We start from the raw sequence: 22,616 nt of genomic DNA, 5'->3' as shown, positions 1-22,616 counted from the left end.
CCATCCTCCTCCACACTCCCACCTTTATCAAAGTCACATTAGCACCGAAGGTCCCACCTCCTAGTCCCATCCCTTTAGGAGTTAGGGCTTGCACATACGAACCTCGGGGGACACAGAAGTTCAAAGAGGCAGAGGAGAACGAGGGGGAACAGAGTGGAAAGACGAAGGACACAGGCTTGGGAGGGCTGCGGCCACATCTCGGGTTTTTTAATTTCATGGCTACCAACTCTGATTATACGCAACTGACTCATTCTCCGTCACCTGTAAAATGGGGAAATCACATCCCCGACAAAGCTGCTCCGATTACTAACTGCCCCCAGCCACCACTGAACGAACAGCAGCTTGTCTATTAGTCGTCACGAAGGCAGGCCACAGCGGCGAGGGTACCTGGTACCCAGGGAGGGACCTCATTCCTGCATCCTGAGGACAGATGAGGATTCACAAAGGAGCTGTCATGCAGGGTAGACACAAACGGGTCCCCGGGGGCATCTGTCTCCCAAGCCACATCTTGAGTATGGGTCTGGGCTGAATGGAAAGCAGAGTGGGAGCGACCGGGTGCTCTCAGGGAGAAAAAAAGGCGGATTATTAGTGTGCTTCCACTTCTGCCTGAAGAATGTCCCCTTCGGTCGTCCTTAATGACGCTGCGGCAAAAGGTGTTTGCGCCCCGGCCGAGGGTGAGCGCTGCAAGAACACACGCAGCTCTGTGGAAAGGGTCATCTCTGGGGTGTGGGACTCAGGATGATGGGTTTTTTTTCTGTTGGCTTATCTCTGTTTTCAGGGATCTCTAAAGGGAACAGGCTATTTGTGTGGCCAAACAAGCAGAGTGGTGGGCAGAGAAAAATACCGAGGACAGTGTCCGGGGGGAGATTCCAGGACAGCAGGCCAGGCAGGGCCCGGAGATGTGCTGAAGATGAAGACCAGGGTCAGTCGAGCCCGAGAAAACATCTGCTGGGAAAAGCAGAACAACAGGCCAGGGGTGTCCCCTCGCTAGGAGGGTGGCCAGCTGGTGTCTGGCCAGAGACAGGCAGGCCTGGGTGAGCTGGGAGGGAGGGAGGGGCAGCTCCCCACCGCTGGCCTCGGGGGGACCCCTGGGATCTCTAGAAGGAAGGCAGCAGCCGTCACTTGCCCCTCTACTTCTCCGTCTCCCTCTGGACCCTGGCGTCATAGCCACCTTCACAAACCCGCGCTTGGTCCGACAGTTCTCCATGTAGAAACCTCCCGGGGTGCCCTGCAGCCTGCTGGTCAACCCCGACACTGCGGCGGGCATTTGCGGCCTTCAGCACCGGTCTCTTCCCTGCCTCCCGTCCCCCTCCAGGGCTCTGCCTGTCTGCCAGCCTCCCACCCCACCTCCTCCACCTTCCTGCACCTCACCGTGCCGTTCCTACCCCGGCAGCCCCCTGCCTCAGCTCCCTGAGTCACTGGGACTACAGACTTGTACCACGGTGCCCAGCTCTTCCTTTTCTGATGGCACTAATCCCATCCCGAGGCTCCACCCCCATGACCTCATGTGAACCTAATTACCTTCCAAAGGTCCCACCTCCTAGTCCCATCCCCTTAGGGGTCAGGGCTTGCACGTACAAACCTAGGTGGGGACACAGACATACACACTCGGACATGCTGGGACGGTGACCACACTCTAGGTTTCCCAGAAGCCTTGGACTTCAGATATCCTAAGCCACCATTTGTGCCATCCCAATACACTCATTCCAATTCCACGCACAGTCCCAGACCCTCCCACCGGCTGCACAACCCAGGAGCCCATGACATGAACTCCCCGCCTACTTTCCCATCAGAGCCTTGTCTTCAAATATCCAGACCCAGGATCAGAGTTCAGCAATACTGAGACGAGGTGAAGACCCAGGGAAAACTCTCAAAGGCTGGGGACATGCCTCGGTGGTAGGGTGTCTGTCTAGCATGTGGGAGGTCCTCGGTTCAGTCCCCAGTACCCCCCAACACACACCTTCAAAGGAGTCCTGGGGGGAGGTTTCTTCCCAAGAATAAGCAGGAAGACACACTCGAGGGACACCTGGTTGGTGGTTCTGACAAACGGGTCCAAGTGGAAGGAAGGGCAGGTGGGGTGGGGTCCCGAAGGAGGAAGGAGCGAGGGTCTCGGTGCCTTTTCTGTGGAGGCTCAGAAACTCATGGGAGAATCAGCAGGTTAAATCCCAAAGAAACCTGCATGCCTGAGAATCACCTTCTACACAGTGAAAAGCCAACAGGGTCCACGACTTTCAGCTAATGAATAAATTAGCAACGTCTTCACTCTTTTTCATTGGATAAGGAGAATGGAGTACATGTGTGTCTTAACTCATTCAGGCACCGTGCCCATGGTACAGCAGGCACTAAATAGTCCCTGGTCCCCAGCCACAGCTTCCCCTCAGAAACCTGCGCAGTTTGAGGCTTGATGTGGTGGTGCACGCCTGTAATCCCAGCAACCCAGGAAGCTGAGGCGGGAGGATCACAAGTTCAAGGCCAGCCTCAGTAACTTAGCAATAAATAAAATAAAAAAGACTAGGGTTGTAGCTCAGTGGTAGAGCATCCCGAGGTTCAATCCCCCAGCTTCAGTTGGGGGGTGAGGAGGAAAAAAAAAAGATAGAGAGAAGAAAAAGAAAAAAATATATCCCTGTGTTGTTAGAGACATTGCAAAAGCAAGGTTGTCCCCACCTGACGGGAAGCATCCGCTGGCCATGGTACATGACAGCCTAAAACCATCTCAAAGTTCCAGGGACATTTGACTCTTCAGGGGGGAGAAGGGATTTTGCCCTTTTTATAGTAGCAATCTGAGAAAAATCAATAGTGTTTCTCAAAAAAGTCCAGCTGAACCCTTCACGTGTGATCCTGAAGGCCCTCGGAGGCTGCTCCTGCGAGTCAGGCCTTCGGCCGTGGATTGTTTCATCAACAGAACATGATAACTGGGTCTCCCTCGTTGCCCACTCTCTCCCCTGCTCACCTCTCCCAACATGGCTGAGCAAAGGGTGGAAGATTCTTGCACATCTGAGGAACAGAGCTGATCCCTACCCACAGGGGAGTCTCTTAATTCTGCACAAGCAGATGGTCATGCGGCACTTTTTTTTTTTTCTCCTTTAAGGTGAGGCTGTGGACCTAACGGAAATGACTCCATTGACCTTGAGGAGTTTACAATCTGGAAGGAAAGGTAAGATGAGCACACACTGGGTCACTCTTGGCTCTGATCAGGCAGAGGTTGCACACCAGCAGGCCTCGAAACCCGCAGGGTGTGCTAGAGAAACGCTGTGGCGCGGGTTTTATTTTTTGCTTTTCGTTATTTTTAATTTGTAAGTTTATTTTTAATTTTAAGATCATGGGATTTCACATGAGAGCTAAATATCCTGTCTCTCTTGGAAATGGGAAAACCTGGCAATCCAGACTCACATTCCCATCCATCCCACTATGCAGCTGGAGCTAGGGGGCAGCTGTTCCCTTACATGGGGTGTATGCGTGCATGTTCACCGCAGGCCCTGCCATTCCTTAATGCCTCCCACTCAGCCTGCTTCTCTCTTTCAGGTTACCGTTTGGGCTCCATAGATGCAGAAATGTGTATCCCCATTTGACAGGCTGAATGATGACCTCCAAAGATACCTGGGGTCTAATTCCTGGAATTTGGGAATGTTACCTGATACGGCAGGTGAGACTTAACAGGTGCAATTATGTTAAGGATCCTGAGATCAGGAGATTACCTTAGATTCTCCTGGTGGAGCCTAAATGCAATCACAAGTGTCTTTAAAAGAGGGAGCCAGGGAGATTTGACAACAGAAGTCAAGATCCGAATAACGCGGCCATTAGCTAAGGAATGCCAGCAGCCACTGGAAGCTAGAAGAGAGGAGGAAAAATTCTCCATTGGAAACTCCAGAAAGAAGCAGCCTCGCTGACATTTTGATGTTAGTCCTCTTTTAAAGACTCATTTCCAACATCTGTCCTCCAGATCTGCAGGAGAGGAAGTTACTGTTGCTTTAACCACTAAATTGGTGGTCATTTGTTACAGCAGCAACAGGAAACTAATACACCTCACTAACTGACGAATTCAACCAATGTGCCCAGAATGGAGGAGGAGGCCCTACCCTCCTCTAGGAGTAGCCCTTGGGTCTGGTAAAGAAAGACAGAATAATCCTGACTGTGGAACATGAGCAAAGCCAGACATGAGACACTCCCAGAAACATGCTAGAAACATTAGTGAGGAACTTCTAACCAGGACCAGAGGTTCCAGGAGGATAATCTTCCCGTTTTACCTACAGGAGACATGCATGCATCCTTCTTTATTGGGCTACACCACAAAACTGCCGTGGCCTTGGTGAGGCTGAGGTCAGGGCACACAGTGCGCGGAGGGGTGGGCAGGGACGGGCCAGCACCGGGGCGGCGGGCTCCTCACCTTGCCTGCTGGATGAACTGGGTCGCCTTCTCGGCGTACTTCCGCGCAAGGCCGCTCAGGTTCACGGGCTGTTCCACGATGTGGAGGTTCTCGTAGAGAGGAAGGGCGAGGTCCGGGTAGCAGTCCCTTTCAAGGTTCCTGCGTGGAGGCCACAGACAGGGAAGTCTTCATTTCCCCGACTTCAGGAGCCACAGAGGAGCCTGAAAGGCTTTACTGCAACGATCGCACCCAGAACGCTGTACAGGCTGGCTGCAAGTGACATTGCCAGTTGCCATCTCCCCCAGGTGTAAAACCAACAGAGAGCACTGTCCCCCATTCCCTTAGAAAGGCTGGCCAGACTCGGGGACGCCGACACGCTTATAGCAGGGAATGTTACTACTGCTCCCATTTTTCAGGGAGATCCACTGAGGTCTGACCAGGGCAGCTGATTTCAATCAGAGTCCCAGAGCCAATGGGTAGCCCCCTGTCTGGCTTTCTCCACTGACTCTGTGTGGCCGGGCGACATCTGGTACTCCCCCAAGTCCATGGTCAGGAATTCCCAGGACACCAGGTGTCAGGACAGGAGGGGATATAAGAAGGGCTGGGCAATTGTAATTCTGAACCCTGTCTGAAGAATCTGGAGAAAGTTTAACAAATGAGGGAAAAGCGGGCAGAGGAGCCCAATAGGTAACAACTCCCTAGAACAGCAAATTCTGCCCTGGGTCTTAGAGACGAAAATGCGCCCGCCATCAGGCTGCTCCCACCGCGTGCCTCATGGTCATGACCTGAGGTTGTCGGTGTCTCCTACTGAAGCGCCCCAGGAGCAGGAAAGGAGGTAACAGATGCTTTGCACAGGAATTTAGGAAATACTCCAACCCTCTGCCCCGATCCCCACAGAGAACGAGGGAGAAATGAGAACCGTGGAGAAGGAAGGGGCTGGGGGAATGCAGGGTGAGAGGCCTAGAAGTAGCCCAGACAGGAACTTGTGAAGAATGTGAAACTCCCTGTTCTGCCTATGTGCATGCAAACCCCGCTAGAGAGAGGCTCAGGAGGCGAGGCCAAACCCAGCCCAGTTTTTTGTTTTTTTAAAGAAAGAGTTATTACTGCTGGGTGTTGTCATGCTGATTCCATTTGGGGGTTGAATTTTTCAGCTGTTTGTGATCTGTTACAACTCCACCATCATTTACATCTGGGGGGGCGTGGCGTGATGGAGATGGAACCCCAGGGTGCTCTACCACTGAGCGATGTCCCAGTCCTTTTTATTCTTTCACTTTGAGACAGGATCTCCCTAAGCGGCTGAGGCTGCGGTCCTCCTGCCTCAGCCTCCAGGGTAGCTAGGGTTCCCGAGGAGTGCCACCACACCTGGAAGGTTTCTCCATTTCCTCAAGAACCAAGCATGGAGGAGGCAGGCCCTGAACTCACAGAGAACCAGACTGGAATCTTGATTCCTCTCTCTCCCCAGCTCTGTGAGGGCAGGGTGGACACCCGCCTCACCCCGTGGTCCTATGGATCAGAGCTAGGCGGAGGGAATGTCTAGAATGTCACAATTCTCCACAAACAGCCATTATTATATTAACTGTTGTTACTGATGAACCAGCTGAGACTCACATACCCCGGCCGCCCAGACACTTGTGACCTAAGAAATGACCACAGAGCGGCCCATGAACAAATGGAGCAAAGGGCACGTGCTGACGCCTTACCTGAGTACCGCTTAGGATCTGTTTTTCAGGGGGGTACTGGGGGTGAATCCAGGGGTGCCCCCCCAATGAGCTACATCCCCCAGCCCTTTCTATTTTTTGAGACTGGGTCTTGCTGGAGTTCTAAGTTGCTGAGGCTGGCCTCTAACTTGAGATCCTCTTGCCTCAGCCTCCCAAGGCATGAGATTCCAGGTGTGTGCCACCATGCCCAACTAATTACCTTTCCCTGACCATAACTGCATGGATGCTTATTGGAAAACCTTTTGGAAACAAAAGAAGAAAATGAGACCCTTTAACTGGACAACCAGAGTGAGCCCTTGTTAACGTGTTGGCACATCTCTTTGCAGTCGCTCTTGACGATATGGAGATAGAGGTGGTGAAGATCCTTCTGATAACTGTCTCTTCCTTTTTCACCTACAGTTATATCATGAGCACTTTTTTAAATTGAATATGTTTTTAAAACACCATGTAGGGTCTTCATGACATTCCGATGTCAGAATTCTGGCCAACTGCTCTGGGCGGGAAGAAGCTCAAAAGGATCTCTGTGTACTTTCTCTCCCTGCCACCCTCCCTCTCTCCTTATGTCCAATGTCTGGGCCAGGTGAGTGGCCCGGGAGCAAAGCCAGGAGGCCAAGGAGGAGGGAGGCCCCACCTGTGTGAGACCTTGGCAGCAGATGTCTCTCCCCATTGGAGCTAAACAATCCAAAGAACCTGGAAAATTCCATCAGAAATACTCCGTGGCTCTCCTCTTTGCAATAGAGTGCAAACAAGGCATTTCCATCTGCCCTGGACACACACTCTGACTTATTCGCTGTCTTACAATCTCCTGTCTGCTTCTCCTGCTGACTCTGGATGGACCGCAGCCTTAGGCTTCCCTGTATTCTGAGGCCCACAGCCAGCGTGCTGGAGAGCATTACCTCGAGGAGCGGTTGCCCTGAGGACATGCTGGGCAAGGAGGGTGGTCGTAGCCCGGGGCATCAGTACAGCCCATATCATGGCTGTATGGAATCCCAAAGTAGTAGTCAAAACCTGGAACAGAAGCAACCAACCCGTTAGCACCCCGGCTCCGTGGCTCCTCTGTACGCCTGCCTTCTCACACCCAGGACAAGAATTTTAATATCCCACGGTTTAACATTGCAGTGCTCTGGAGTATGTAATTAAAAGTGGATTTGATTAATATCCTTTTGAAGTATGCAAAGAAAAATCACTTTGCAAGGTTCAGCTATAAGACGACTTTTGCAAAACACCTTGTGATTCCAGCTAACCCAGGCTGGGAGGAACTGGAGAGAAATGAACTGTCTAACATTCTTTGAAAAGACGGACACCTTCAGGTTAAGTATCTGGTGAAAACCTACTAAGCACCTGACACATAAAGGGGAAAAAAATAAAATAAATCCTACCCTCAAGAGACTTTCCATCTAAAGGGGAAATAAGATGTGTAGCTTCAGCCCTAAGAGAGGCAGGTGAGTTGGAAGAGGAAGTTACTCCCCCACGCAGAGGTGGGGTTGGGCCGGGGCAGGAATCTCAAACGCTTCTTGAAGGATGGGCCTGGGAGGGCCGATGGGATGGGGGCTGGGGGCGGTGGTGTGCAGGGAGAGAAGGATGTGGGAGACGTGAATGGCTTGTGTGGACATTTTATTCTGACATCCTCCCTGAGAGAAGCTCAACCCTCTCTCCAAAGGATAAAACCAGTGGCCAACCAGAATGCAATCCCGGGAGTTCCTCGGCTCTCTTTCTTTCCTTAGAGGTGGACGGAACTCCAATCTCAGGGAGCATATCATTTACCCAGGGTCTCCAATGCCAGGCCTGGAGAACAGGGAGGGCTGGCTTCCGCTTCCTCTTCCGTCCCTCCATGGGCCTCCCACCTGCTCAGGGCACTTTTCCTACCCTCACCAAGTCACCTCCAGTTCCCACGTGCCTCACGCCTTGGTGGCTTTGCCTGGAATTCCCTGCTCTGCGTCTCTCACAGGTGAAGCTGAGTCAATCCTGCCCAGCCCAGTTCTGGGCAGTTTCCTAGGGAACCCCCAGTCCCCGGCAAGTCCCACTCGCCCCATCCTCCTTTCCTTCCCTAGTCCTGGAGCAGCAGCCTGCAAACTTCTCATCGGCGTGGGTGACAGGGGTCTTCCCCAGGGGCGCTACACTCCTTGAATTTGGACGGTAGATCTTTGTTGACCCAGTAGGTGGTGTACACTGAAGGACGAGTAAATGTTAGTTGTACCAGGGAAAAGAAAACGGGAAGTTCCGTGCTGACCTGGTTTGCGCAAATTTTTTGGATGCCTCACAGGTAAACAACACAACCCTGAGATGTCACTGCATTTAATGTCAGGCTGAGCCGAGACCAGGGTCAGACCGTAAATATTTTAGGTTTTATGGACCAGATGGTCTCTGTTGTGGCTTCTCGGTTCTACTGTTTGAGCACAAAAGCCCCCGGAAACAACCCGTGCACAGACAGTACCGCTGCTTTCGGTAAAAGTTTACTTGCAAAAACAGGGAGCTCCTTGGAGTCAGCCCCTAGGTCTACTGGGACCCCTGGTCTAGACCACGGTGTCCTCTGATTGGGGGAGAAGCCTGGCTGTGTCCTGGGGCACTGACCCAAGAGACCACCAAGGACTTTGGGAAACCATTAATATCTTGGTGAGTTGGTCACTGAGAGGATCCATCATTCGGCCAAGGACTTTCACAGAATCGGCTCTGGCCACTTCATCTTGACCTTCCTCCCCAAGGTCACGGGGGAGAGGTCAGAAGCAAAGGGCAGCAGGAAGGAGCCAGGGGCCGTGTCCCCTACAGGGACCTGCAGCCCGTGCTTCAGCAAACCCAGGGGACAATTTTTACTTCTTTCCAGAGCAGCCATGTCGGGACCTCTCAGGTCTGATGTTCCCTGAGGTGCAAAGAGCTGGGAGACGACATGAAGATGGGTGGGTGGAAGGTAGGCACCAGGTAGCAATGAAGGGGGCCAGGAGGGCGCTGGCAAGAGAGCTGGGGGGCTACGGGGCAGCACTGGCACCCCAGATGCACCCCAGTGGCCTTGTGATCAAAGATGTCCTGACCTAGGCTGAATGACCCCAAGGACGGGAGGCAAGGAGCGAGCGGGCCTCTTCACCCAGACAGCCTCGTTTTCTGTTTCCCAAGTAATGAATCCCCCCAGCAATTCTTACCGCGGAAGTTGGGGTGATAAGAGCCATGATGCCCAAGATGCCATTTGCCTGTGGATAAACAAGACAGAGATGTTCAGAGGGACCCCTGCAGACCCCGGGCCCTCAGAGAGGCTGACCACACACTCCGACCTCCATCGGCCCTGCCCTTCACTGAGGAGCAAAGACAGCCTGCCAACGTGCTCGAGAGCCAAGCTTGCTTTCTGGGACCAGACCCAGGGGAGCCTGTGGGGTCACAGCAAGCAACGGTGACCACAAGGCAGGAAAGCCTCAGGGAAAGCGGGAGACAGGCCACCCCCAGAGCCCAGGGCACAGCCATCTGAGCCGACGCCCTACAGACACAGCAGCTTCAGAGCTGCCCTCTGCTGCAGCCTCCCACGCTGGGGCCAGGCCAAGGCACAGGGTGGCCCAGGAAGCAGGTGCACTGTGCCACATGGTCTCAGAAATGTCCAGAGGAGCTGGACAACTTGCTCTCTCACCTCGTCAGCAGCCGGCAGCGGCTGGGAAGAGGCAGCCTCTGCAGCAGCTCAAGGCGGAGACACCTACCAGGCAGCAAATGAGAAATCTCGGCGGCCACCCGCGGCTCCCGCTCTGTAAGTGTGTTTGTTCCCGGAGGATAATTGGGCAAAGGGCAGCGGATCCTGACAATGTCGGGGCCTCTGATCTGTTCCTTCCACTCTGGACTAGCCCCCTGGGAAATGTCCCCAAGGCCAGGGGGCAAAGAAACAGATGTGATACAAAGATCTAACAGTGGTGGCCATAAAGGACACAAAGGAGGGGAAGAGTCACAGCAGCCAAGGAGTATGGCTAAGAGATTTACCTAACGTGGCCTCAATGAATACTACCCAGCTATCTTTATTATGTTTTTTTTTTTTTTCCCCTAGTACTGGGGATAAAACCCAGGAGCACTCTACCACCGAGCTATTTTTTTTTGGGGGGGGCGGGACAGGGTCTCATTAAACTACTGAGGCTGGCCTCGAACTTGTGATCCTCCTGCCTCAGCCTCTGAAGTCACTGCAATTATAGGTGTGCACCACTGTGTCTGGCTACCCAAGTAGCTTTTAAAGACAAATGCACAAATAAAGAGTCTGTAAGAGTTCATTATAGAACTCCCTTCTTACAATTGCTCCACAGCAGTTGGAAAAAAAAAAATTAACAAAAAACTGGGGAAAACGGGTTAAGCATTGTATGGGAGGCTTGGATTAAACATTACCTGGAAATATGAAATTACATTAAAAATCTAAAAATTATTTTAAACGATAATAAATATGTAAAATCGGATCACACGGAAATATAAAATAACGTGGACAGGAAGGAAAATTAGGCCAAATATACAACGAGGCAAAATGATTGAGAGTGGAGGCGGAGCGTGAGACATGTAAAGGATGTCAGTATTCCTTGGCAGGTTTTTAATTTTTCCTACAATTGTACTTTAGTTCACGATTTCAACAAAAGGAAGGGCTTACATATCCTCTCTAGGTCACGGAGAGCGCAGTGATTGGGGGGTGGGGTGGCTAAATGGCAGGCCGTCCACCTGTTGCTTACCAGGCACAGTGGGCATGGAGAGGCTGGGGGCCCCTGCAGGACATCGGCTCCCAAGGCCACAGCCCCGGCTGCAGCTCGGGCTTTTGGAGTCAGGCAGCCTGGGGACCACACCCTCCTGGGCAGCGAGGTTGAGATGGATGCATGTAACCATCTGGTAAGAACAGCCGGCCCCCAGCAGGAGCCCCACGCACCTCCTCTTGGGGTTGATGTCCTTAGCACAACTATACCTCAGGGTACCCGGAGGAGGGGACTGGGAAGGAGAAGGTTGGACCTTAATTGGCCCTTCCTCCTACAACTGGGGCTTCTGGGACTTGTCCTTCTGGGACCACCAATATCCTCCTCCAGTTGGTGGCCTGTGAAAGGACGTCGGACTCTCTAGCCCGGAGGAGGAGCTGCCATAGCCAGAGGCAGCAGGCCCTGCTCGGGTACAGCCACCTCCTGCAGGTTCCCCGGGAGCTCCAAGGCCCACCCCCAGGGACCCCGCAATCCCGTGGTTGATGGCACAGCCTCCTGTGCCACTCCTCTGTGGAGGAGGAAGCCAGGGAGCCACTGGACCCGGGTCCTTGAGGGTAACAAGCAGCAGCAGCCTGGCATGCTGCGGGTCTGCTGGGCTGCCCTGGCCTCTGCAGGGAGACTGGCCGGGAAGCAAGACGCTGGGGGAGGTGGCCAGGCCACATGGAGCGGCCTTTTCCAGTCTGAGGCTGGTTCTCTCGCTGCCCAACAGGGGAATGATCATCTCAAAGGCCTGCTCTGGCTCTGATGCCATGAAACCCCCAGGAGGCGCAGGCAGGAGGAGGATGGCCATTTGAGAACCAGCCTCAGCCACTTGACGGTGTCTCAAAATGAAAAATAAAAAGGGCTGGGGACGCGGCTCAGGGGTTAAGCGCCCCTGGGTTCCATCCCTGGTGCACACAAAACAACAGAGAAAGACAAGAACAAGGCAAGCCTCTCCCAGCCCCCAGCACATAAGAAATGCTGAGTAAGAGGCGCCTAAAAATGTCCTAAAGGAGAGGAAGCGCTTGGTCCAGGAGGCCCACGCTGCCCAGGCGGCCTCCTAGCCTGCGGTCCATCCCCACTTGTCCTGCGGGCAGAACCCGGCCCAAGGCCAAGGCCATCCCAGAATCCTGCCCAGTTTCCCGCCTCCCCGCACCTGGAGGCCAGGTGACCAGCTGGGGCCAGTCAGACTTCAGCGCAGTTCTTCAGGCCCAGAAAGACCGGCTCTCGTGGTAACAGTGGGCAGTGAGGCTGGCACCACCTCCCCTCTCCCGTCCCCTCCCTGGGCCAAGGGGACTGAGGCTCCCAGGAGGAGGACCACAGGAGCCACACGCTAGGGGTGGCGGAGCGAAGGTGCAGGCGCCCCCGCCCCGAGTGGCCAAGCTAACGAGGGCAGCCGCTCACCCCCAGTTCCTCCTAGGGGTGGAGGACAGATCCCTGCCCGTGTCACTCCACCCAGGGGACCTTTCAGCCACCCTCAGCTGCAAGCAGGAAGGGACGTGGGCAGAGCCACCGGGGCCAGGCGGCGACACGCGTGTCGGTACCTATCATCGCGGTGACGTAGCCGGCCGCCCGCAGCACCTCCGCCAAGGTGGTCTCGTTGAGCGGGAGGCCCCCCGCAGAGGTGACCGCGAAGTTGTGCGTGACTCCATTGCGCAGGCCCAGGCGGCCGGTGAGCAGGGAGGCCCGGGAGGGCGAGCAGGTGGAGGCGGCTGCGTGGAAGTCCACAAACCTGCGGAGACACGAAGGCCATCAGGATCCCCCGGCGAATCAGGTGGGGGAAGAGGCCATCTCAACTTCAGGAGTCAAGGGCTGTGGAAAAGTTTCAAGATCACCCAGTCATGGAGCAGGGAAGGACAGGAAGCCCAGAGGGGTAAGGCCACGAGTCCCAGGTCACACAGCGAATGCCCAACTATTGAATCCAATATATTCAGTCCATCCTCTTTCTTTATAAATTCTATGTTTCAAAGTCACCTACTCACTAAACCCAAAAATCAATACTAGATGCTCTTTAAGGTCACTCCCACTTAGAGAAGCAGACCTGCAGATAATTTGAGTTGCCTGCTGTGCACATTCCCAGCTGAAGTGAAGCAAGGTGACCCTCAACCTTCTTAGTTCAGCTCAGGCTGTAAACAAGCATCCTGTTCTATTGAGGGCCACCATTTCTGCATGTTTGTGCATTTTGTTGGTAATTTCATGAGGCAAAATGTCACTCACCGGCAGCACTCAGGTGCTGTCTGGTGTTCCTAAGCCTCACATGTTTCTGCCAGGTGTCTGACAGAAAATGGGCCCTTTGGGGAAGCTTTGTTCGGGAATGAACTGTAATGCTATCACCTGTGGGTTCAATGTGAATCAAAAACGTATGCATTAGGGCTGGGGCATAGCTCAGTTGGTAGAGTGCTTGCCTACCGGCACGAAGCCCTGGGTTCAATCCCCAGCACCACAAAAGAAAAAAAAAATGTATGCATTAAATAAGGTGTCTCTGCACAGAAACACACACGAAACCCAGTTACACCCTGATCCCCGGAGGGGCCCTCGGGCAGACACACAGGCGAGCCGGGACTCGGCATTCACTAGAAGTTCACTGTGACTTGGCAGATGGCAGCCACTGCCAACAACAAGAACTGTCCAGCCCCGCTTCAGACACTGTGGAGGAACACAGAAGAGCTCTGGCCCTGCCCTGCCCTAAGGAACACGCAGCCTCATTGGTGTTAGGGAACCACGTCTGTTGACCCTCGGCTCCAGAAGGGCATCGTGATCACAGGACAGGTTGCTCAAACAGGAAAAAAGATTTACCCATCAAACCAGCAAGACTCAGAAGACGGTGGACTCGCGCTGGGAAAGACCATCTTAACACGAGTCTTGAGCTCCTTGTATCTTTAGGGGTCAATGACTGATGACAGCCGATGGCTGGACACCTGGTGACTGGCATCAGCCTGGAAGAGGGATGAGTGAAGGGCCAGTCCACCAACACGAGCTGCTGTACAGATGACCAACAGCAGCAGTGGCTCCGGAAGCAAAGGCATTCGGTAGCAAGGAACAACAGGAGTGGGCGACGATGCCCGAGAGTCTGTAATCAGGACACCCCAAGGGCAAGGGGCAGTGGGAAATGGGGCAGGGATGTCCAGGGGCTGAGATGATGGAAAGAACACGGTGAAGCTTCAAGGGCTAGAGAAGGCTCCAGAGAGGAGGTGGGATGTGGACTGGCTGGTAAGAAACGGAGCTCCTACGAAGCCCTCGAAAACCCAAAGCACAGCATCCCCAGGGGAGGGAAGCAGGATGCTCTTATCTTTCGAAAGGAAACAATGGAAGAATAAACCAGAGGCTAATTAAAAAAAAAAAAATGGTTTCCCATAGATGGGCAGGAGAAATGGCCTGGGGGGCGGGGAAGGTGAGAGGACGATGCTCTGGCTGTGCTGTTGGGTAGTGGGACGGTTACACCGTATCCAGGTTTGATATGTTAAAAATCAAAGCCAGGCACAGTGGCGCACACCTGAGATCACAGTGGCTCGGGAGGCTGAGGCAGGAGGATCACGAGTTCAGAGCCAGCCTCAGCAACAGTGAGGCACTCAGCAACTCAGGGAGACCCTGTCTCTAAATAAAATACAAAATAGGTCTGGGGGTGTGGCTCAGTGGTTGAATGCACCTGAGTTCAATCCCCAAGGACCCACTACCCCCCAAAAAGTAAAAGTAAATCACAAAGGAAAAACAAGAAGATCCTGTAATAAACAAAACTGAAACAAATGAGTCCTACTATGTAACACATTGCTAATAAGACTGCCCAGAGGGCCAGGCATGGTGGCACACGCCTGTAATCCCAGAGACTCAGGAGGCTGAGGCAGGAGAATCCCAAGTTCAAGGTCAGCCTCAGCAACTTGGCGGGACCCTGTCTCAAAATATGAAATAAAAAGGGCTGGGGATGTGGCTAGGTGGTTAAGCATCCCTGGGTACAATCTCCAGTATCCCCCACCTCCAAAAAGACTACCAAAGGAAAGAATCATTTCAAGTGATCTTAGCACACGTCAGTCTGTATACATACATCTAAGGACATAAGTTTTTAAAATTCCAAGAAAATCTTAAACCTCACTCAGTTGCTGTATCATCAGTAGAAATATTGGGATTTTAAAACTATTTCAGTTATATAGTAATGCAAATAAGCTATTTATTTATTTTAATCATTTGTGGTACAGGGGATAGAACCCAGGGCACTTTACCGCTGACCTACATCCTCAGACCTTTTAATTTCTTATTTTGAGACAGGGTCTCACGAAGTTGCCGAGGCCAGCCTTGAACTTGGCAATCCTCCTGCCTCAGCCTCCAGTTAGCTGGAATCACAGGTGTGTGCCACCACACCTGGCACCTGGCGGCAATTAAGAAACTACATAAATGTTTCTAACAGGAGCCAAGATTTTTAATGTAATCAAAGGTAAAAGAAGATACCAAAAAAGGGGGAAGAAACCCTAAAATGTAAAAAATGTCATTTTGAACCGGTGATTTTTAAAAAACATCTATTTCCTAGCTATACATTAATACCCAGTAGCCATTAACACACCTACACACCGCACTGTTTTCAAAACCATCCCACCATAAAAATAATCCAATTTATGTGGAGAAATACTTAATGCCAGCTTTGGGGAAGGGAAACACCAGGGAGTCTGGACCTAGCAGCCAGCTCGCAGGGCTCCTGCTGGCTAAATCTGGGGCAATCTGGGAACCAGAAGAATAATTATTATAAGGGATGAATGGATAAAAATCCGCAAGTTCATAATGACACTGAAAAGAAGTCACTTGTCCTGGTAGAGGAACACACGATCCTAACTTCCCACCCTAAAACTTCATAATTGAAGGGAAAGAATGAAGCATTGAGGCTGACCGTCTGCAATGACCCTCGGCCATCCCTGGGTGACAGGGGGAGACCCTCCTTCGCGGAAGGACAGCAGCCAGTCACAGGGAGGGACGCACGCTTGGCAAGACACCATTTTTGCAAAAATCTCCCCCATCGAATAATTGACAACTGGTGGCTGCCGGTGTTCACACTGTCACACCATGTCACCCTCGGGTCACTTATAAATTGGACAGAGCTGGCAATTATCTCCTTACAAAGTGATTAGATTCAGAGGCACTCATCACGGGCCCCCTGACCTTGTATGTCTCCTGATGGGATGCATTAGGAAGTTTAGAAGATCAAGGGTTTCTTGCCAAAAACAATTAAACTGAATCTAATCAAAATGCTGGACCTAATTTCCAGGTTACAGGAAATACAGATAATAGAACAGATTAAAGGACACCACAAGGAAGTCACTGAACAAAATTGGCACCTAGGCATCCCTACAAGACAACTGGTCTAGTCTCTTCCAAAAGTTGGCGTTGCTGAGTACTGTGGTACACGCCCGTAACCCCAGAGATGCGGGAGGCCGAGGCCGGAGGGTCTCGAGTTTGAGGCCAGCCTCAGCAATTTAGTGAGCTCCTGTCTCACAAGAAAATAAATAGGGCTGGGACGTGTCGTTCAGTAACGGAGTGCTTCCCTAACATGCACAAGGCCCTGGGCTCGGTCCCCAGCACCTCTCTCCCTCCCCCCCCACCCTCTCTTACACACACACACACAATCTTGGGAAAAAAGGAATTGGAGGTGAGTAATATTCTATGTTAAAGGAAACTAAGAGACTAAACCAAATAAGCACATGATACTTAACTGGATCTCACTTCAAATAAACCAACAACACATTTGGGAGATAATTAAATAAATGCTAATGTGGACTGATACGAGAGAATTATTATTAACTTGAGGATAATAATGGTATTTATTATGGGCATGTGAAGAATGTTCTTGTTCCTTCTTTTTGGTACTGGGGACTGAACCCAGGGGTGCTCAACCACTAAGCTACATCCCCAGCCCTTTTAAAAATTCATTTTGAGACAGGGTCTTGCAAATTGTCCTGGCCGGCCTTGAACTTGGGATCCTCCTGCCTTGGCCTCTAGAAGAGCTGGGGTCACAGGAGTGTGCCCCTGCACCCAGGCCAGGATGCTCTTATTCATAAGCGATGCATGCTGCAGAGTTTGTAATGAAGGGCCATGGCGTCTGCCTCCTTCAAGTGATTCAGAGGGAAAAAAAAAAAATACCTAATTCATAGAGTTTACTCTAAGCAAAAACAGCAAAACGTTAACCATGGATGACTATGCTGGTGTTTATTTTACTATTCTTTTGGTTTTTCTTTATGTTTGAAATTTGTAACATTAAAAGGTTTTTTTCAAGTTATGGAGATCCAGAATCTAGAAGGCACGGGGCGATGATGGGGCGTGCTGGGCCTGCGGGGAAGGGGGAAGTGGCTGGAAACGCGGCGAGTCTCCCAAATCCTCAACACGTGTGGGAGCTTGGCAGCAAGTTCGGCCACCTCACGGGGCAGAAGGGGGGTGCAGGTCTGCAGGATGAGGCACAGGAGGCTGAAACCCGGCATGCACCACTCTCCACGGGGCTTCACCTATGCAAGTTCTCTGGTCCCCAGGACCCCTGTGAGCTAAACTCCTACGAGTCTCTAACATTCGCACACCCCTTAAAGATGCCCCAGAAAGATGCCCCAATCTGGTTAAAGCAAGAAGGACCCCAGGGCTCCTGCCCTTCACCATGACCTTCGCATCAGCAGAGGATGACTCCAGGCCAGCAGAGCAGATTCCTGCTTTTATGTTTTCTCTCTTTTCTTTCATTTCTTGTTTCTTTCTTAAAAAAAAAAAAAATACATGGAAACCTAGAGATCATAAAGCAAAGCCATTTTTAAAATCTTATAGAACAAATACTATGTGACCCAGGAATCCGACTCCTAGGAATTACCCTTAAAAGAATCAAAATTGGGTTCTCTAACAAATATTAATACACAGCCGTGCTACTTACAATAGCCAAAAGGTAAGAACACAAATGCCTGTCCATATGTGGATGGATATAAACAGATGTGATCTGTCCATACAGCGAAATATTACTCAGCAAAAAAAAAAGGGATGAAGTAGTGATACGTGTGACCACGTAAATGAATCTTGAAAATACTATGATGGGGGCTGGGGGTGTAGGTCAATGGTAAAGTGCTTGCCTAGTCTATGCAGGGCCTGGGTTCAAACCCCAGCACTGCGACACACACACACACACACACACACACACACACACACTCTCTCTCTCTCTCTCTCTCTCTCCCCCATGGGTGAAGGAAACCAGACATGAAATGCCATGCATTGTATAACTGTAATTATATGAAATATCCCGAATAGGTCATTCATTGAGACAGAAAGCAGACTAGTGGGTGCTAGGAGCTGGGGGGGGGGAGAGGAAAGTGGGTGGGAGGTGACTGTGAGGATGTGGGGGTTTATTTTGGGGCGATGAGAATGTGCTGAGGCTGAACAGAAGTGGTTATTGCACAACATGATGAAGGTATCGAAGGTCACCGAGTTGCTAATGATTTTAACAGCTTAAAATGGCTAATTTCGTGTTATATAAGTAACATTTTGTTTAAAAACAGACTAAAAGGAAAACACCCAAAGAGAACCTCTCCCGGAGGCCCATTAAGGTCTCAGATGAAAAAGCTGCTTATTTATAACCAAGGGGGTCATCTGTCATTTCATTCATTTATTCCAAAAAACAGGGACGGAGCAGCGATAGGAGGGGTGACCCGTGCCACACAGCAGCAGCCTTCCCCCGAGTCATGCTCCCTGCGGCACATCCAGACTGTAATTATTTGCTTTTATGTTTAGGGCAGATTTGAAAAGGCCACACATTCTCCCTTTGAGAGGTGGGGTCTGTGTCCCCTCCCCTTGAACAGGGACAGGTTCTGTGGCTGCTCTGGCCGGTAGATTAACACGGGAGTAAATGACATGGTGTTGGTCCCACAAAACTGGTAGCTTCTACTTCCTCTTTTTTTTTTTTTTTTTTGGTACCAGGAATTGAACCCAGGGGCTCTTCACCCCAGAGCCACATCCCCAACTCTTGTTGATTTTTTTTGCTGAGGCTGGCTTTGAACTTGCAATCCTCCCACCTCCGCCTCCTGAGCTGCTGGGATGACAGGTGCGCCCCACCACAGCACCCAGCCGCTGTCCTCTCTGGAAACAGTCTGTGAGCCACCAGATAAGACGTGGGAGTGGCCAGGCACGGTGGCCCAGGCCTGTCATGGCAGCTACTCAGGAGGGAGGCTGAGGCAGGAGGACCACAAGTTTAAGACCAACCTGGACAGATCAGCGAGACACTGTCTCAAAATGAAAAACCAAAAAGACGTGGTGGGGTGGGGGTGGCATGTGGCTCAGGAGGCCGCCGCCATGGAGATGACAGCCCTGGGAGCAAGGCCACTCCACGTCTCCCAGCCTGACCACTGCTTGCTGAATCCCTCGAGCCACGCCAACGACTCAGTATGGAAAGGAAGACTGCCCATCCAGAGGGGCCTGGATGCCGACCACAGAATCCCAGCTCTGGGAACACGGCTGTCACCGCAGCTAAGTGTGGGGCCAGTCTGTCAGTCAGCAAAACGGTGTCCGGCTCTCACCGGGTGGTGCTCGCTTCAGGCCTACGTCCCCACACCACACAGAACAGGGGCTGTCAAATGTGGGCTGGCCCTGGCCGGGGGACACCAAGGACGTCACCTGCTCTGCTGCTCTAGAACGCAGCAAGTCTTGCCACAGAATCCCAGGCCTCGGCCCCAGGCGATGGGTTAACTCCCTCAGGACAGAGAAATGAAAGAAATGGGTAGAAAGGGACAGAAAGTAAGGGCTAGCACAGACGCCGCCAGGTCCCCCAGACCACTCACCAAGCCAGCCTCCCCCCTGGGCCCGTCACTCCCAGGTTTCTGGGGAATCTGTGAATCTCAGAGTGCCTATAAAGTCCCCCACTAATTAAAATTACCCTGGACACTATCTATTAGCCCAGCGACGAATACATTAAGCAAAGAGAAATAGGATATTTTAAGAAACATACAGAGGACTTTTAATATTGTATCAATATTGATCAGATAATGGAGCCTATGTCAGCTAAAGATCCTAAGAATGACCAGACCGGAAGCTCATCCCCACGTACCTCCCCATGCCTACCCCTCACTGTTTCCTCTAAAAGCAGAACCAGGAATCTCAAAAGCCTACCCCACCACCACCATATCTATCTCTCTCTCTCTCTCTCTCTCTCTCTCTCTCTCTCTCTCTCTCTCTCCATTCTCTGCATTCACCCTGCATTCTGCTGGGCATGGTGGCTCACGCCTGTAATCCCAGCAACTCAGGAGGCTAAGGCAGGAGAATCACCAAGTTTAAGGCCAGCCTCAGCAAGTTAGGGAGACCTTATCTCAAAATAAAAAGTAAAAGGGTGTGGGATGTGGCTCAGTGGTAAAGCACTGTGCTGGGCTCAAGCCTCAGTGCCAAAAAGAGAGAGCAAGAGAGAGAGAGCAAGAGAGAGAGAGAGAGAGAGACAGCGCCCGCGTACCCCCTTGAATCTGATCTGTTTTCCTAAATCAATCTGTGTCTCTGACTGATGGGTGCTGAAGCCCTTTCCCCTCGTGTTCACCAAGGACCCCACTTGTCCTTGGTCTCCCCCCAGTTCCCCAGCCCCCCATCATGGAACTCCTCAGAACATCTTGTGGTGACATCTCTTCTCCAGTGACACCCTGACACCATTTTTCAAGGTGACAAACAGCAAAGAAGGGCCATGCTCCTGGTACACGGAAATCACGCTGAGATCCCAGCCCTGCGCTTCTGGAAGCCGTCCCGGCCCCTGAAGCCACACTCCTGGAGGCGGCCAGGCGGTGCCTCCGTCTGACAGAATGGGGACAGGGAGGGCGTCTGGGCCACTGAGCACCACCAGGTTTGCAGGAGCCCAAGTGAGGGCCACTCCGGAGCCCAGGGAGCCGCGGGCTCCCAGCTCCAGCTCCACACTGCAGCCCGCCGGCACCTCCCTCCTGGCCCTGAGTCTGGGGGCTTGCAAGGACCCCGTCCTGTGTTTCTTCTCTGAATCTCCAGGTGCCTGAGGTGACCTTCCCAGGCACAGGTTTCTTTAAAGCATCTGGGGACCTCAGGGACCAAACCCCTGGGGCAAGATCCTGGGCCCTGGATTGTGTCCTAGTCACACAGCAGCTCTCCTTAGCTTCCAACCCCGGCTCCGCCCGAGGCTCCGCAGCTCTTCCGTGCCCCTCGAGGCTGTAGCACGAGGACCCTGCTCGCTCACACTCCCAGTGGTCCTTCTGCTAATCCTCATCACTCTCGGCTGATGCTGATGGAACCCTTCCTGCGCCCCAGGGCTCCTCCGGGCACTTCACCTAGGCTAAGCCATGCGCATCTGTCGCCCTTGGACTATTTCCATTAGGATCTGCAGTTCTGAGGGACGGCCAAGCTCCCGGGAACCACCACTTTACCCACCGCAGCAGCACAACATGCAGGACCCGGGACCAGATGAAAACCAGGGCCCCGTATTGGAACATCCCTGAGCATTTCAACACGGCCAGGACACAGTAGAAAACCAGGCAGGTCTCTGCACACCTGCCTCGGCTGCGGGCTCATAAAGGTGGCCCTGCACAACGGTGTCTGCCAGGACCCAGCCAGGACTTCCCAGAGCCAGGGAGTAAACTCCTGTTGGTCCTGCAGCCCCAGACATCACCCCCACGTGGCAGGTGGCAGCTTCCTTGGCCAGCCAGTAAGTGTGTCTTCTCCTCTTTACCTGTTTCTGCACATCTGTTCCTGCTTTAGCAAGCTTCCCGTCTCAGGAGACAACACCAGGTCCCACCCAGTTCCTCAAGTCCAAGTGTGATCTGTCCTTCCCTCCCCCCCGTCCCTCCCCACAGCCAAACTGTTAGCATGTCCCATCGACTCCACTTCCAAATGACCCTCTGCTCTCCACCTACCTACAAATATGCATGTCCTAACCCAAGCTGCGACTTCCACCTCCACTCTGTCTTCCCAAGGCCACCACCCATGCACACCGTGGTCTGGAGCGGGGCCAGCTCCCCTCGCCCCCGATTTTCCACAGGGCAGCCAAAGCGCCCTTTATAAATGCCAGCAGCTAGCATTAGCCCCGGCTGGAAACCCTCTAATGAGTTCTCACTGCAATCAAAGTGAGTCCAAAGTTATTTCCATGGTCACAGGACCTTCCATCAGAACTTCTCGGCCAGGGAACCCGGGCATCAGAGAGGCCCCCATGGGGCACGGGTTAGTGTTCCTCTCAGCACCGGGCCATCAGGGGGCCCAGAGCAACCAGGGGTGCCAAGGCTGTCCTAGACCAGCTCTGGCTCCAGGGAAAGCAGTCCCCTCTGCACACAGTATGGCAGCCCCAGGAGTGGGCCACCTTCACATCATGACACTCAATGGAAGGCCTTGAAAAGGAGCACAAATGTCACCAATTTCCATGTGTGACAGGACAACAGGAAAGTGGAGACCTGCTACCCCAAGGCTCTGGACCCCGTCTGAGGTCAACCTCACGTTCCCAAAGCTCTTTCCCCTCCGCCCGCCCTCCGTCGCAGTGGCTCTTCCGACAACACCCCGACTCCTTCCTGCCTCGGGCTCCTCTCGAGTCCTGTCCAGACACTTTGCTCTGGTCTCCACGTGGCCGGCCCCTTCTTGTCCCCTGGGTCTCAGTCCACATTTCACCTCTTCGGAGAGGCTTCCCTGACCAGGTCACTCCCTGATCTATGTTGTCCCTTGCCCTTGTCTTATCAGACCTTATCTTGTTCAGAGACGCAGCTCCCTGCTGCGTGCCCTGCCCCCTTGTCTAGCAGGGCGGTGGGGGGGGGGGCCCTTAGTCCCTCCTCGGCCCTGGGGTCCGGTTCCAGACCCAGGGAAAGCGGCTTCTCCAAGGGCAGCTGGAATCTGGCGCTCTACCCCGAGAGCTGGGCTGTCCAGGGCGGTGACGCCAGCCGGCTT

General features: G+C 52.7%; 1 protein-coding gene across 10 annotated transcripts in view; it reads right to left on the bottom strand.

Annotated features, from left to right (window-relative positions):
- Positions 1–22,616, bottom strand: part of Arsg (arylsulfatase G) — a 117,832-nt gene that overhangs the window by 39,515 nt on the left and 55,701 nt on the right. For 8 of the 10 annotated variants that reach the window (XM_077800875.1, XM_077800874.1, XM_077800876.1 and 5 more), the window contains exons 3-6: positions 12,296–12,483; positions 9,216–9,263; positions 6,978–7,089; positions 4,385–4,522 (exon numbers count right to left, since the gene is read on the bottom strand). In XM_077800875.1, coding sequence (XP_077657001.1) covers positions 4,385–4,522; positions 6,978–7,089; positions 9,216–9,263; positions 12,296–12,483 — 486 coding nt within the window. Of the gene's footprint in view, positions 1–4,384; positions 4,523–6,977; positions 7,090–9,215; positions 9,264–9,691; positions 9,749–12,295; positions 12,484–22,616 lie in introns of those variants that run through there. The other 2 variants (XM_077800882.1, XM_077800881.1) reach the window with 2 other exon arrangements.

Source organism: Urocitellus parryii, chromosome 7, assembly GCF_045843805.1.
Source record: "Urocitellus parryii isolate mUroPar1 chromosome 7, mUroPar1.hap1, whole genome shotgun sequence".
NCBI classification, from domain to species: Eukaryota; Metazoa; Chordata; class Mammalia; order Rodentia; family Sciuridae; genus Urocitellus; species Urocitellus parryii.
Note: the sequence above shows the minus strand (reverse complement) of the source record. Positions and strands in the feature narration are given on the sequence as shown.